Source organism: Mobula birostris, chromosome 9 (genome assembly GCF_030028105.1).
Source record: "Mobula birostris isolate sMobBir1 chromosome 9, sMobBir1.hap1, whole genome shotgun sequence".
Classification (NCBI taxonomy): domain Eukaryota; kingdom Metazoa; phylum Chordata; class Chondrichthyes; order Myliobatiformes; family Myliobatidae; genus Mobula; species Mobula birostris.
Genome location: NC_092378.1, coordinates 17,398,574 through 17,416,112, shown reverse-complemented (window position 1 = coordinate 17,416,112; position 17,539 = coordinate 17,398,574). Strand labels below are relative to the sequence as shown.

At 39.3% G+C, this 17,539-nt stretch overlaps 1 protein-coding gene across 6 annotated transcripts in view; it reads right to left on the bottom strand.

Annotated features, from left to right (window-relative positions):
• Positions 1 to 15,659: 15,659 nt before the first annotated feature.
• The window catches only part of tspan12 (tetraspanin 12), a 41,002-nt gene continuing 39,122 nt past the window's right edge, over positions 15,660 to 17,539 (bottom strand). For all 6 annotated transcript variants that reach the window (XM_072269356.1, XM_072269354.1, XM_072269351.1 and 3 more), the window contains one exon: positions 15,660 to 16,477. In XM_072269356.1, coding sequence (XP_072125457.1) covers positions 16,181 to 16,477 — 297 coding nt within the window. In that variant the 3' untranslated portion in view covers positions 15,660 to 16,180. The remainder of the gene's footprint in view (positions 16,478 to 17,539) is intronic.

Here is a 17,539-nt window from a genome sequence, read left to right as displayed (position 1 = left end):
GGATCTGTTATTAGAGGGAAATGTATAGGGTACCTTGGAAACTTTGCTAGTTGGCCATTAGTCATTGAAAGACTGTTTAGTTAATACCAGATGGAAAAATAATTGTAGTAATGTGTTTTGATTGATGGTTTATATTAATAGTTTACACTACAATAAAAACTTGTGAATAATACACCTTAAATTCAAAAATGTTGTGTTGAGGCTGACAGCTAGAGTAGCTGCACCCAAGTTTCTTTAAATTTTCTTTCCTATATGAGCTTGTCTTTTGTTGCTTATAGCGAGTGCAAGCAATTTTCAGGCAAGCACTTGAATGAGTGAACTTTTAATTGATGTGTACGACAGGTTTTATCCTCCTTCATTGCAGCTGCAGTAAGATTAAAAGACTGCTCTTTCTGCATGGACTCCCAGATTTATATGGAACTTAGTGGATGATTATTCAGCAAGCTATGTGCTCCAATCACCTGCAGCTATGGAAGTTGTTCTTGCTATAAATATATGTATATTTTTGAGTCAGTACCTTTAAAAGTACTAATTTTCAGTATTAGGTACAACGTTTTTAATTGGGGATTTTGAGTGTAGTAATATTTAAATACTTAAACCTGTTGTTTTCCTTAAAATGACACTAAGCTATTTTGGAGAGCAGAATATTCTATACTCTCAGCCACAGTTCCAAGGAAAGTGAACCATTATCTGCATGCTCAATATTGAAGAGCATGTTTCAGTGGAGTTAAGCTCTCCCTGGCTTCCTATACTCCAGACAAACAAAAAACACGAATGATACAGTGCTTCAAACAGAGGTTACAATTGCAGAAGCTTCAAGCTTGCATGATTGAAGTTCTGAGGCAAGGCTGTAAACCTCCCTCTATTTTTTTGTAATGCCATTATATCTAAACTAATATATCAAGTTCACAAATGTGAACTTTAATGGTGTGCTGTCAAATAGGGCATTGTGCTTGGAAAGAAAAATAAGAAGATGATGCTGAGGTTTTATTCTTTGTTTCCCATAGATTGGGTTCTGGCTGAAGCACTGGAAAGTAACACAGCAATACTTAACATCTGAAAAATATCTGGACGTAAACAAAAAAAAATTGCTTCATACTTTTACAGTCAATGATAACAGAATTGCACCTCGATTTTCCAATGTACACCCATGTATTACTTATGCAAAGTTCCCTCTTAAATTTTTATCACTGTTTTTCTGAGCAGTTTCAATAATAGTGCCCTTAAAGTTGTGTTTGTATGAGTGACTCAGAAATCTGTCAGACTTATCGTCCTGGGTTGTAAAATGATTACAGTGTGCAATGCTCTGTGCTGTAAATTAGTTGTAACTTCGTAGTGTTTATGAGTTCAACATCTTCGCTGTTTTGTATTTAAACAGCTTTCATAGGTTTCACTTTAATGAAGCAGCATAATTTGCCACCTATTATGCTCAAAGAAGTAAAACTGTCTGCATGCTTCAGTTGGAAGAGTTGGTATTGTAATTGGCAATAATGCTTGATAAACGAACAACATTCATTTTCTTAACTACTTGAAGGTTGGCTTGTAAACTATCTACAGATAAGTTGTCCAGACCAGATAGTATGAGAATGGTACAAGATAACAACAAAGTATTTCTGGAGACAACATGTGCAATTGGGAAATAGAATGTAACGCTTAGAACTTACAGTGGTAAAGAGAATAGATGAGCTAAACAACTTGAACTGTAATATATACACAGAAATAATGTGTTGTTGAAATGGAAGTATTCGATTGAATCTGCAATCAAAAATTGTGTATTCACATAGTTTTTGAAAACAAAGAAACATTAGAGACATAAGATACATAAAATGATTCCCATGTATGAAAGTTGAGATTAAAATGTTTTAATTTTTGAGCACGTGTTTTATGTCACTTCAATAATGTATTATTCATTGAAGGCCAGTTGTTTCCCACAAAATAAGTTTCTTTATTAAAATTTTAAAAAAGGAAGCATTCGGGTTCTTTAATTATCTGGGTAGTACCATGTATTTACTTGATTGACCAATTACTGTTACAATCCACCTACACTGATGAGATCCAGTCTTTCCTCTCTCACTCTTTTCAAAGTCACTGCTATAAAGCTTCTGATATGACCCTCAGGCTTAAATGAGGCATACTTTTCTCCAATTATGGATTGTGGACATCAGAGCTACCATGTTTTTCCTTCACTGTAAACTCAGTATCCTTTCCAATTTTGCTCTTTTAAAACACATTTTGCAACTTTGCTGACTTTCTAATTACAGTTCTTTTTCACAAGTACCATTGATTTCTACCCCTGTAACATCACCCATCCTTACCCTGCCCCATCCACAGTCCACTCTTGCTTCCGTTTAGGACCATGTTCCAATACTTCCCTATTCCAACGTTTCAACGTACTGCATACCCTGTGGCAAACTTCAGGTCATCCAAATGTTGTAAAAGATAACAAACTTGGAGGTGTGATTAGTAGTGAACACAAGAATAATAGACTGTACAAGAACATGGGTAGCTAGTAGATCAGACAAACTAGTGACTGATAAAATTTAATACATTAAAGTACAGAGTTGCATATTTGCAGAAAAACTGGGATTTACAAAATAGACTATATGGCACAGTACTAAGAGGTTTGCAAAAGCCTAGGGACCTGAGTATAAAATCTTTGACGGTGCTAGAACGTTTCCCTAGAAATTCTAATACATCATTAAATAAGAATGTTTCAAATCAGCTACCATCATCCCTGTACCAAAGAACTCTACACCTTCAGAACTAAACGACCACTGCCAATCGTCACATATGTATACACAAACCAAATGAAAAACAGTTTCGCTGGGCCATGGTGCACCCACAAAACATATTATATATCACACACCGCACATAAACCAAAATATTACAATAAATAAGTTAAAATAGAATTCAAAATGCTCGCAGTGTACAGCACAGGTAAACAGTACAGTATGCAGAAACAATACACTGACCTAGTGACAGTCCTCAGTGTGGTAGAGTATTCTTTAGTCTCACACCCTGAGAGAAAAAGCTGTTACAGGGAAGTCTGCAACATTCCCAGTGAATGTCACAAATGGGGAGGGGCCTCCCCAGTGGCCCTCTGAAGGGTCTTACAGTCTGATGCCTTGCACCTCCGTACCACACAGTGATGAAGCCAGACTGGACACTCTGGATGGTGTTCCTATAGAAAGTTCTTAGAATGGGGGCAGGGAGTCTCGCAGGCCTCAGACTCCTCAGAAAGTGAGGGGGGTGTTGTAGGTCCAGGTTAGATCGTTCATTATGTGCACACCAAGGAACTTCATGCTCTTCACTCTCTCCACAGCAGAGCCATTGTGTGAGCAATGGAGAGTAATCGACCTGTACCTTCCTGAAGTCCACTATCATTTTTGTCTTGTTCACGTTGAGGCTCGGGTTGTTGTTCTCATGCCCTTTGACAAGCCTCGCTACCTCTCGGTATGCCGACTCATCGTCATTGCAGATGAAGCCAGCCACCGTGTATTCTCAGCAAACTTGATGGTGCAGTTTGAGCTGAATCTGGAAGTGCAGTTTTGAGTCAGCTGCCTGAACAACAGTGGGCTGAACACACAGCTCTGGGGCAAACCAGTGCTTAGTGTGATGAAGCTTGAGATTTTGCTGCCAGCTCAGACTGACTGGGTTCATTCCATTAGGAAGTCTGGATGCAAACCACTCCTCCCTCCCTATCATCCTCAAAAGGGAGTGCCCCGTAGGGCTGTGTGCTGAGCCCATTGCTGTACACTCTGCTTACACATGACTGCCTGGCCAAACACCCAAGCAATCACATTGTAAAGTTTGCCATGACACAACAGTAGTGGGGCTCACCACCAACAATAATAAGGTGGCTACAGAGAGGAAGTGGAAGAGCTCAAGGTCTACTACTACTACTACATCAACTCAGGCCTAGGGGGCCGGCGTTGGGCACGATGACAGACTCTCCACTTCTCCCTCTCCCTCATCAGTGTGTTCAGTTCATCTACATTAGCCGTGCTGCGTGTTGACCATGGTCTTGGGAGGGCGCCCAGGGTTCATCCTCCCGTGCTTGGGCTCCCATATGATGACTAGGCTGGCAGGTAGCTCCGGGTGGCATAGACAGTGCCCCACTAGTTGCAGCCTTCTCTCCTCAATTTTAGTGGTGAGCATCGGTAGGTTGTTACAGAGCTCGACGTTCATCATGTGCTGTTGCCAACTCACGTCGAGTCATTCGGAGCATTTGTGTATAGCAACTATCCAGAGACTTTCGCATTGTCTTGGTGAGTGTCCACATCTCGCATCCGTACGTGAGAACGGACTCTATGACTGCTATGAAAATCCTCTTTTTAAGCCCTCTGGTCAGGTTCAACTTCCAGATTTCCTTCATGTCGTTCATAGCCCTCCACGCCAGTGCCTTCCATATCTTTATGTCCTTCTCCAAACTCATCATTCTTGGCCCAAGGTACTTGTAGTCAAAGACTTCCTTAATGGTATCATTCTCTACGGTCTTGAGAGTACCCTTGTCGCAGTTAAACGCCATGTACTCTGTCTTTTTAGCGTTTAGGTGAAGTCCAACTTTATTGCATTCAATTTCCACTTCTGTCAGTAGCTGCTGTGCTTCCTTCATCTAGTCAGAGAGCTCAAGGCCTGGTGCAAGGCAAATAACCTTTTCCTCAATGTCAATAAGACAAAGGAGATGGTTATTGACTTTAGGAGAACTCACACCTCTCTTTACTTCAGTGGCACAGCAGAGGAAACTGCGAGCAGTTTCAAACTCCTGGGAGTGCTCAACTCGCACAATATCTCATGGTCCCAGAGCACATCATAGACAATCAGGAACGCTCACCAATTCCTCTGCTTTCTGAGGACACTAAAGAGAGCTGGGCTATGCTCACGTCATTCTACAGAAGACAGCATCCTAATAAGCTGCATGGTATAGGAACTGCACTGCAACAGACAGGAAGGATCTACATGGACAGTCAAAACTGCCCAAATCATCACTGGCACCAGCATCCCTGCCATCAAGGACATATATATAGCAAAGTGCCAAAAAAAGGGCCAGTAACATCATGAAGGATCCCACCCACCCTGGTCATGGACTGTCTGTCCCACTCCCATCAGAGAGGAGGCTACATAGTGTCCACGCCAGTACCACCAGACTCAAAAACAGTTACTTTCCCCTAGCAGCAAGACTGATTGACACCCACCCCTCCACACCCACAACCATCTGTACTTTATCATTTCCTGTCAATCACGTTATGTACGGACACTTCCTGTGCCAGGCATCATTTTAGGGACATACAATTAATATATGTATATAAGCTATTTTATGTATTTATATTTATTGTGGTTTTTATTATTATTCCATTCCTAATCTTACTGTGTTTCTTTGTGCTTCATCGGACCTGGAGAAACAATTATGAGACCATAAGATAAGGGAGCAGAACTGGGCCATTTGGCCCATCGAGTCTACTCTGCTATTTCATCATGGCTGATCTATTTTCCCTCTCAACCCAATCTATTGCCTTCTCCCCTTGTCCCTTCATGCCTGACCAATCAAGAAACTATCAATCTCTACCTTAAAAACATCCAGTGATTTGGCCTCCACAGCTGACTGTGGCAATGAATTCTGCTGATTCACCACTCTCTGGCAAAAGAAGTTCCTCCTCATCTCCATTCTAAAAGGGCATCCCTCTATTCTGAGGCTGTGTCCTACTACCATAGGAAACATCCTCTCCACATCCACTCTATCAAGGCCTTTCAACATTTAGTAAGTTTCAATGAGGTCACTCATCATTCTTCTGAATCCCAGTGAGTACAGGTCCAGAGCCATCAAACGATCTTCATATGACAAGCCCTTCAATCCTGGAATCATTTTCATGAACCTCCTTTGAACCCTCTCCAGTATCAGGATATCCTTTCTTAGATAAGGGACCCAAGACTGCTCACAATTCTCTAAGTGAGGCCTTGTAGTGACTTAAAATCCTCACCATTACATCCTTGCTTTTATATTTTAACTCTCTTGAAATGAATGCTAACATTGCATTTGCCTTTCTCACTACCAACTCAAATTGCAAATTAACCTTCAGGAATCCTGCACAAGTCCCTTTGCACCTCAGATTTTTGAATTTTCTCTCCATTTAGAAAATAGTCTCTGATTTTATTTCTTCTATCTAAGTGCATGACCATACACTTCCTGACACTGTATTCCATCTGCCACTTATTTGCCCATTCTCCTAATCTAAATCCTTCTGTAGCCTCTCTTCTTCCTTAAAACTACCTGCCCCTCCACCTATCTTTGGATCATCCACAAACTTGGCCACAAAGCCATCAATCCCGTCATCCAAATCATTGACATATAACGTAAAAAGAATCTGTCCCGGCATCACTAGTCAATGGCAGCCAACCAGAAAAGGCTCCCTTTATTCACACACATTGGCTGATTGGCAGGAGGCAATGCTTTATCCATGCTACTATATTATTATTTAATTCTCCTTTACACTTGTGTACTGGAAATGCCATTAAATAATCTTTAATCTTAATAAGTCACCAGCACAAATAAAGTGGAGTCAAGATAGATGTGACCCACTATCATTGTGGAGGATAGAATTTTGCTTCAGTACAATATGTCTTTCCAGTCTCTTGCTGTGGAACTGGGATGGGAAGATTAGTGATGGTAGAGAACTGGATCTTGAGGACTGACACTTGGTTATGGTGTGGATCTAAGTGGATCTGGCAGCATATTTAAGGGATAGGGATCGAAGACCAGCAGCATGTCAAGACAGTCGGCTGGGATCAGGGATCACCAGTACAAGGAGAAGGGGGAATTGGGATTGGTGCATTCAATCAAGGTGAATCACAGTGTAGCAAAGAAAACCAAATTAGCTACATGGTATACTGGGCAATGTGATCAGTAAATTTTAATGACAAACGATTTTATTTATCCGGGAGTCATGCTTGATATAGCACAGTGCTAGCAGGACCATGTTTTTCTAGGCATACAGTATCTAGCAATATGCATCCCTGGGATCTGGGTTCCAAGTTCTTCTGCAAAGAGTATTTCCTGGGGAATTTTTATCCCAGGCATGTAGAAACCTGACCTTCATGAACAGAGGGACTGAATACAAGAACAAAGAGATCATCGCAAATCTTGTTAGATTGCTATTTTATGAAGGACGTGAAGGCCTTCAAGAAATGATAGAAAAGACTCCATGGACAGGTTTCAGGATTGAGGAATTGCAACTACAGAGTTAAACTGAATAAGCTGCTATTGTTATCCTTGGAACAAAGAACTTAAGAGAAGATTTTATAGAACACCAAAAGATCATGAGACATTCAAGCAGAGAGAAACTGTTGCTAATAGTCAATTATTCAAAGAACAGGGCACACAGAGTCAAAGAATAAGGTAAAAAAAAACACACACAAAGGGATAGGAGTAATTTTTGAAGCTTTTTGAGATGCAGAACCATTTGCCCACAAGGATAATAAAAGGTACTAAGTGGCACTGATTCTGCAAGTACCGTGGCAACCTGCTGTGCTGTATTAACACTATGCTCTGCCTTGGATCTGTAATACTGGTCTTTCTGCCCTTCATTGGTTTCCACATCCTGGACTCAAATTTAATGACCCATTTCCTGCTCAATCCAACCCAGCACTCTCATCCAGGCCACGCACCAATCCCATGGCTGTGCCTGCAGGATCCTTTACAGTGGAAGCCTTTACTCCATGACCGTTACATAATAGCTTATTCTTATCAAAGGCATGATTTTAAATACCTGTAATGTTCAGTCATTTGAAAGTGGTTTAAAAGGATTTAAATGTTCTTGAAAAAATGGTTTACAAATCTACATGTCCAATTAAAATAGATTAAATGACAGCAAAAGCATATACAAAACCTATTGAAAGGAAACACTTAGCCTACATTTTCTTTCCACTGAAAGTTGATGGTATGCCAACAAATAGGATTGTTGCTTTTATACAGCTGCCAGGATGTGCATCAGCATCTTTTGTAAGGAAGTGCACAGAGATGTAAAAGGACCTAGTGAAATGAATGGCTGGAGATTTGCTACAGATATTGTTCCCTGTATTGGGACACAATCCAAACCGATGTGTAAGAATTCTATGCAAAAAATCACTCTTAAGACTTGCTAATTGTTAGTTTATTTGCTGAGCTGCAAAGAGCATGAAAGTTCCATGTTTTATTCCGACTGTGCTGAACAATCTGTTATAATGGATCAGACAATTATCCTTAACCCCGCTGGAATTCAGAAGGAATAAGTCAACCACAGGACATTTCTAATCTGCATTTTTGAATCTTATATAAATATACTGTTATTTAAATCATAATGGTTATTACATAATATCCTTAGTGAAATGAAAGTTAGGTTAGATCAGTCTCAGCTTTTAAATTACCCACGGTTTATTACATGTAAAGTTTTCAAGTCACGCACAGCGACTGGAGACTGGACTTGTTTGAGTCTTTTGAAACCAAATTAATATTTTTTTAAATATTTGCACCTAGTTTCATCTGAAATATCAGGAAGTAGTTATTACTCATCCAAAATCATCTTTAACATTCTTTCTTTGTCCGTTCCCTGCCACCTCCCCCAACTACACACACAAACTTTTTGTGTAATTTAAAGTGTGTCTTTGACTTACGACATTAATTCAGTTTCTCACTTCAGAGATAATTTACTATGCTTTGAGCATTTTGATTTTTGACGTATTTCTTGGCATTTCTGATCTAATCATTTGTTACTTCGAATCGCATCCTGTTTTCTCTGCTATCAGCTACATCTGCATCTTCATCATTACAAAATAATCTGTGTAATTAAAACTTGCGTACACACAGGAATTACATAGGGCTTGGCCGTATGAAAGCTCACACTGTTATTGGAATAAAGAACACTTTAACATCCAGAATTTTCTAGTGGTACTGAGAAATATTGGTTTTGGATAATGTCTCCGGTATTTTCTCTGTTCTGGACCACTTTGGTGCTGTCTAACTGGTTATGGAGTGGCAGATATTTGAAAGAAAGCACAGAACCAAGAACAGCTGTCTCTGTACCACTGTAATATTTTCTAAGGAAGAGCAAATAAAAAGCATGTGCAATACAGAGTTAACAATTTTACCAATAAGATGTATAATAATACATATGCTGTCTTTTAAAGAGGATCTTTACATGTTGATTTTTGAATACTCAGTATTCCATAGAAATAGAATGCCTTTTGTGTGTTATAGGGCATTTTGAGACTACTCATCACTTCTATGTAAAATGGTACTTGTGAAGAAATTCAATTTAGAATATCTCATCTCAACCTCATACATGTTCATAACAATTTCACAAAACTAAAATACTCAGCCAGAAGCATTCAGGGCAGTGTATTAACCCACAATTTCGGCAATGGTCTTTTTCATTCATAAATTCAGCTGCATAATTAACCACCCCATGTCCATAGGCAGCAAAACCTGGACAACATCCAGGTTTATGCTAAGATTGGCATTTATGTGATGCAAATATCATTTGCCATATCAATCAATATTACCGAAAAGAATCCCAATACTGCCATTTATTTTTATTATCATTGCTGATTTTCCTACCATCTCCAACCAAATCTTGTTTCCTAAAAAGACAATTGGATCAGTCATGAAAATACCACTGTACTAGACGAAAGGCGATATGTTTTACAGTGCCTTGTACACTCGTCAGTAAAAGTCTAATAAAAGTACAAGTCTAGCAAATATGTACACTCTCCTGTTTTTTTTTGATGAATGTAGCAGAAAGGAAACTGCAGATGCGGCAATCCGGAGCAGATAGTCAAGATGAGCCCTGATGTAGAGTCACAATCCAAACTGTCATCCACCCCTTTGGCGATGCTACTGGCCCTGCAGAGTTCTTCCAATGGTTTTCTGTTTTGCACTACAATTAGGAAGCTTAACATGCCCAGAGTAAAACAATGTTCATTTGTTAGTCTATACATTCACTCTTTTCCCAGCATGCAGTGGTGTGGAGGCAATTGCATGAAGGAACACTTCCACTTTGCTGCAAAGGTATAACTGTGGTTCCCAACCAGGCCTTCGGTTCAGCTGTTCCCATTTTTTTCTGAGGACAAGAATTCCTTTTAAAACTGTCCAAGTACAAATCGATAAAGGAGTTTTAAAGTAATCCAGGATAAGACATTAGCTGTTCCAATTTCATACTAACACCATCTTTGATAATGCTTTCTTGTGGCATCCGTTAGTCTTGTGAGACCATGGATCTGCGCCTGGAAAGTCTTCACTCTCCAGGGCGCAGGCCTGGGCAAGGTTGTATGGAAGACCAGCAGTTGCCCATGCTGCAAGTCTCCCCTCTCCACGACACCAATGTTGTCCAAGGGAAGGGCATTAGGACCCATACAGCTTGGCACCAGTGTCGTTGCAGAGCAATGTGTGATTAAGTGCCTTGCTCAAGGACACAACACATTGCCTCGGCTGGGGCTCGAACTCACGACCTTCAGGTCGCTAGTCCAGTGCCTTAACCACTTGGCCACGTGCCCACACTTCTTGTGGCAATGTTCCACATAAGTGAACTTCATAGTGGGAAAAGCTTCACTGTGGTTATTAGGGCTGTATCCACCACTTTCTGTAGCTTTTCTGTTCCTGGTGGTTCCATGCCAGGTAGTAATGATACCATTTAGGATATCTCCATTGTGCAACTATGGAAGTTTGGTAATTTGTTGGATCTACGCACACTTTGATGAAAGTAGAGTCACTGTTGTACGTTCTTTGTGATGATGGTCATGTGCTGGCCCCAGGCCAGATCCTCTGATATGTTAACGCCAAGGAATTTTAAAACCACTGACTTCTCCATCTTCATTTCCCTAATGAGGACTGACTCTTGGACCTCTGGCTTCTTCCTCCTGTAGTCAATAACCAGCTGTTTAGTTTTGCTGACACTGAGTGAGAGGTTGTTGTAGTGGTACAACTCAACCAGATCTTTGATTTCCCTCCTAAATAATGATTTGTCACTACCTTTGATTCTGCCAACAACAATGGTGTCATCAACATACTTATATTTGCATTGGAGCTGTACTTAACCATACAATCGCAGGTAAAAAGTGAAGTAAGAGCAGGCAGCTAAGCACATAGCCCTGAGGTGCACCTGTGCTAATGGCGAGTGAGGAGGAGATATATACTAACTGGGGTCTGCCAATGAGGAAATCGAGAATTCAGTTGCACAAGGAGGCACTGAGGCTCAGGCTTTCGAGCTCAGTGATGAGTTTCAAAGGCATGAGTGTTGAATATTGAGCTGCAATCAATGGTGACAATGCAATCATCCCTGGGGCCAGCTCTATCACTCAGAGTTTAGTAAAGGTGACAGATCATCTAAATGTTAAGTTGTTTACATTTTACTGTTTCACAGTACACAAAGGCCCAATTGCAAAGTCTGCCATATTTTTGTGAAACTTCAGAGTTTAGATACCTGATGTTGATCAGTTAATTACACATGTCAAGAGACTTCAGCACAAGTTACACTCAAAATGTATTTCCATTAAATAATTAATGCAGCTGTTCTGTTTGGAAAAGAATGCAATCATGACTTACTTGAGATAATCATTGATTATTATTTAATTAATTTGCACCTCAGGCAACATATTTGAGATTTAAGAAAAATTGATGCATCAGTCATTCAGATCACTCACTGAAACAAAACTAAAATTAGTGCTGTTAGTGACTGTTGATTGGCTTCCTGACAGCTAAATAAAATAAAAGATCAAAATGGTTAAGTCATAAATCAAAAACAAATTAAATTAGCTGGAATTAATTTTCATCATTAAATGGACAGAAGAGATTACTTACGCACCCATCAATCAGTCAATGCGATGCCAAGTTTAACCTGTACCCCTTTTATATGTAAAACCTGAAACCTCCACTGTTTTATTTAAATGGCTACAATAAAATGTTTTGTCCAAATAATCTAGCCACATGTGGTGTATGCTTTCTTGTTATCTGTTCAAGGTTTTTAATATTGAGATGTTATTTAAAGATAAGTCATCAGTAAATGTCAGGTCATTACACGCTGCACTGTTCGTCATTTGGGGAAACAAAATAAGGAAAACTCTTTTCCCCACTCAGAAGATGGCGAGTCTTTGGAATTCTCTACTCCAGAAAGCTGCAGAGCTCAATCTCTGCATATTACTGTAATTCAAGGGATTTTCAAAGAATAGATTCTGGATCTAATTACTGAAATGGCCCATTGCACCTGTATTCAGTGATTTGCAGGTCACCCTGGCACAAACTGTGAGAGTGCAAAACTTATCTGGGCATTGTTCCATTCTGAGGAACATGTGGAGGCAACAATTGGAGCCATTGCCTTCAGGCCTCTACAACCGGTCCCCTGGTCCCCCTTAACACACAAAGCTTCTCTCCTGGCATCCATTGCATTGACCAGGACTTGAAATGCCTTCCTGATTAATGTGAAAGCTGCTGCCTCCATGGCAACCATAGTGTAATTTGCATCAGTCTACCATAGGGAGTGTGTCTTTAATAGCTGTACAGTAAATTGGCAGAAGCTGCATTCAACCAGATGTGGGGTTCCGTCCCAAACAATGTATGGACTATTTGCTGGAACACCACACAAAATCTGTTTCAATTCCTTCCCCACCCCCGACTCCCCACTCCCCAAATCAAGTGCACAATTTGCTTTTTCTGGGAATTGGTACTAAATACAAAATGGTTGAATTCATTAAAAAAAACAGGTGAAATTCAGTTTCTAAGTTCTAAAAAAATCCAAAATGTCATCCAAAGCTTTGACCAGATTCCACTGATGTTACTTTTAATCCTTAAATCACTTAAGCATATGAATATTTTGAGCTTGAAGTTGCCGAAGAGCAAGAGATGGACAGGGCAAACAACTTACTTCACCTTAATCAAGCATGAAATCAAAACATGACGATTACCAAAGTGATTAAATAATGAATTCAATGTTCAGAAAGCGAAAAAGAAAGATTGAGCAAATTTCCAGCAAATAAAACTTAAACAAATGACACACTAGATTTCTGATTGCCTCCGATCATCTGCTTACAAACTCACCTGCTGTGGAGCACATCAAAAATCAAATTAAAATGAAAATAGGAAAAAATGGTAAAATCACTCAGCAGGTCAGGCATGGTGGTTTCACCGAAGGCATGAAGATCTTTGTCCTAAAATGTTAGATGATTTTCACTCTCCACCGATGCCCAGAATCGCCAGGTTTTCTTTGATTTTTGAGAGAGAAAGACAATTTGTGCTCATTGCTCTGTCCGCAGTTGCTTCTCCTCATTGACATCCCTGACTCTGCTGAACACAGATCTCTCAGCCTAATTGTTGGGAAATTCAAGGAAGTGTGTTGTGTATTTAATATTCCAGTAATATTTGAGTAACATTGTAAATATATTGTTTAATTAAGATTCTTTGTTTACATAATTTAATATGGGTTATATACAAGTACGTGAATGGCTTACGTTATCATGCCACCATGTCATATCTGAATGCCTCACTAAAAGAAGAAAGCCAGATACACACAAGAGTTGCCAGGTTCATGTGTTTTTTCTTTTGATTAGTTTTCAGAGTTACAAAATATAATAGTCTGTGGTTTATTGCTCCAGGACAAGTGACTTCAACCTTGTTATTCCCAGATTCAAGCAAATCTATTGGTTTTTAAGAGGAAACTGGGTAATAATTACTTTCTTAAACACGAGGAATTCTGCAGATGCTAGAAATTCAAGCAACACACATCAAAGTTGCTGGTGAACGCAGCAGGCGTTACTTTCTATTTAAAATTCCTTTCATAGTTACAAAGTTCTTAGTAATATCAAACATCTTTCACATGGATTCCAGCTTTCTTGTCTTGGATCCCTCCATGTAGAAGCACGGAGACATTTATAACAGTGTTCCTTGAACCATTTCTCCTCCTATTCCCCAAGACTATCACAGGGGCCTGTGTTGCCATACACCTTTCTTCCTTCAGCATCAACATTTTGTTCAATGTCGAAATTGCTCCTGCCAAGTCCATTTCATTTTTCATTTTGTTTGACAGTTTAATGAAAAAGTTGCTTTAAAGTGCAAGCTATGATTTTTTTTATTATCAATGCCATAAATCTTCTTCTCTCAACTTTCCTTTCATTTTATTCCCCCTTCCAATTTCAGTGTTAAAATAAGGCAAATAATGTCCTTCTCTGATTTTGAATAATCAGTGCACGTAAAACTTGATCTCATTCCGTCCACCCCAATACATTGCAAACTAAGCACAAAGTTGGCCTTTTTAGTTCACTTTGCCTCTGTGTTCATTTCCGTCAGATGTCTTGTAATTGCACAACTTTCCCTGTTCCCCCCATTATTAGTGTTCTCACTACACCTGCACCTCCACAGTGAGGTTCAATCAGGTGAAACACAAACAAGAATTTTTAATTAGTTAAAACGTACTTAAGTGTTTTAAACCTTTTCCTTAAAACAGAATTTCTAGATTTTGTAAACTCATTACCTACATTTGATTAAAAAATAAACAATTCTTTGAAATATCAGGCATTCTTTGAAACTGAAAGAAGCACAGATAATGACATTAGATAGTTGCAAGGATTTCCAGTCATACAATTTGGAAACATGCCCCTTGGCTCACTATTTTCATGCTGACCACCAAGCACCCAAAATAAACTAATCCCAATTATTTCCCCCACCACCCAGGAACGTCCCCCTTCCCTGATTTTCCTGCCACCTAAGCTATACCAGAAGCAATTTAAAGCAGGGAATTAACACACTGGCCAGCAGAGTTTTGGCATATTGGAGCAACGTGTATATCCACAGAAACAACACTCATGATTAGATCACATCGGGGTCACTGAGCTTGAGCTTGTATCCACTGCACCACTCACTGTTTTATGGGTGGATCTTATTCTGCCCACCCATTTCACCTGATAGCAGCGTTGGAGCCCCAAGAGCTGACAGGGCTTCACTCAACTCCCAGACACTCGCAGCTAGCAAGATTGAGCTTCCAAGTGCAGAGAAGCTGGGGGAATGAGGAACACAGGCTGCAAGTGCAAGGGACAAGTCAAACTCAGAAAAATCCACTCCAGTAACTCATTCTCCCTGCTGCCTTTTCACATTCAGGAGGCACAAACGAAGAAATAAAAAGGAACAAAAAAAAATAAGAACAGCTAATACTATCATTTTGTAGCAAATTTCAAACTATTTTGCATCTTTTGGTCAACAAATTTATTAACAACTTCCAAAATTAAACAGTAAATGAATTGTAGTATACACCTTACACTGAGCGTGCCAACTCCCCAAATATTTCTTTACAATCCTTTTGACTATATATTATTGAAACACAATTAGGACAATTATGATACATGTATTCTGCAATATTCAGTTATTAAATGCTAAATGCATAAAAGATAATTTGCATTTACCTTCTGAGTAAAGAAATCCTATCAGGCTCCTCATACATCTAATGTTTTAATGAGAAAGGTGAAGACTTGCAACATGGAATTAGAAAGAAGTTAATTCTAAACATCAAGAATTTGAATTGCAATTATGTGCAAAACATGAACACAAAACATTAAATCACTCACACCAGCATTTGTTAATGCAGAATGTAAACACACAAGTACTACCAACTTTGATTGAATCTGCATTTCCCTCTCCCCAAGCACACCCCTCCCCTCCCCACCCCCATCAGGCCAAAATACAGTAATCAGTCATTTCTGGCAATTTTCATTGCCAAGCTTAATCACCTGATCTATTACAGCAGCTCAAGTACTCTATAACATTAAAAAAAAATCAATGTTAATTAAAGTTCTTCTATGTTGGTCAGAATGCTTTTGAGAAAAGATGAACTATATGCTTGACATCTTTATGCAGTTTACTGAATCAGGCAAAGCCCAGAACCTGGATATCAACCTTTGTTTTGGATCTCTATAGAGGCAAGGATAAGAATCTTGTCATGAGGGAATGACACCCAGAGGGACTGGCACTCGAGTGCAGATCTTACGTAGCAGCAGAATAAAAGTGCCTTAATCAAAATAAATTATTTGCAGATTACTTCATCAAGTCATTTTTTTTTACTGTCTCTAGTTTCTTTGCTTGGAATGGTGGTTTAATAGACAATTGATGTGCAAAGGCAGAAGTTGTTCTTATCAAATATATCCAGCATTCTATTGATTTGACCAAGTCCAGCTACAATTCCTCGATTTCAAACTGTGTGTAAAAGCTGTTTGTTGCACCTGCCTGTTTCAGTTCACTACTTCGGGGGGCTTGTTTCAATAATTCTACTGAATGGCAGACAAGGTGCTGGGGTGTAGTCTTTTTTTGACCAGCCTGTGGCTCCTTTTTGTCATAATACAATGCCCACAGGAATGTAACAGTGAGTATCATGGCCAGTAACTGTGCTACTCCAATGGATATCCCAAGAAACCTTAACATCTGCAGTTGTTTGGTCCCACGCAAAAAATTGTACATTTTCTGTCCACAGCCCTGCATCAAAAGGAAAAGACATTATGGTGAATAATATGGAAATAAGATCCTGCAATTAACTGCTGAAAAAATGAAGTTTAAAGTGCAATCCATTACTGTGTAAATTGTATAGCAATTTATTCTGAGAGATGCCCCGCAATTTGCAAACTGGTGCAAGGTGCAGGATAATTTTTGCTCTATTGTTGACACCTTCAAATGCATGGCATTTCAAGAAATTGCTGCTTGTACAGTATTATTAACTACTACCCTAAGTCAACGTGGAATGGTAGATCTGCTAATTAGTATCACAACTATTTGAATGGCCGAAGCTGCAACGCTGCAATCAAAGGAGGGAATAATTATAAGCATAGAGTCGCACATCTGAAGCAGGAAATTCATTTTCAACATTTAAACTGAGTCCCTATTATTTTTTTTCTTTCTAAGCTCACTTGACTTTCCATTGTGTTCTTCTTTCTCTCAAAGCCCAAATCTCATTGAATAAAAAGGGAGAGAGTGTTGGGCTTGACATCCAATAGTTCCAAATGACCAAGTGGCTTTGGCAGCTCATCCGTACAGAAAATTCCAATATATAAGACTTGGAGTAAGGGATACCATAGTGCATGAGGCAAGATGACATGCTCCAGCAAACTCTAAACTTTTCTTAAAAAAATAAACTGGAAATCGTTATTCAAGTTTGTGCTTTCTTTAAGAAAAGCAGAATAACATCAGTAAATCTGGGTCAGCTTACTTATAAAAAGAGGTCAAACAAACTTTCATCAAAAAACTTTGCTTTCCATTTACACATTGACAAGATTTGGATATTCTTCATAATGCTGGCATTTATTATCCGCCGTGAATTGCACCTGAAGTACAAAGGCAATTAGAGACAACTACGGTGATGGGTTTGGAGTCTGAGAGATCAGATTGAACAAGAATGACAAATATCTTTCCCTGACGCACGTAAGTGAATTTATGGATTCAATGGTATCCATGCTTCTTAATTATGAGCCTGGTCCTTACAGTTTAAATGCAGTTTATAGGCTGCTCACATTTCTCTCATTAACAACGACCTCATCCATTTAA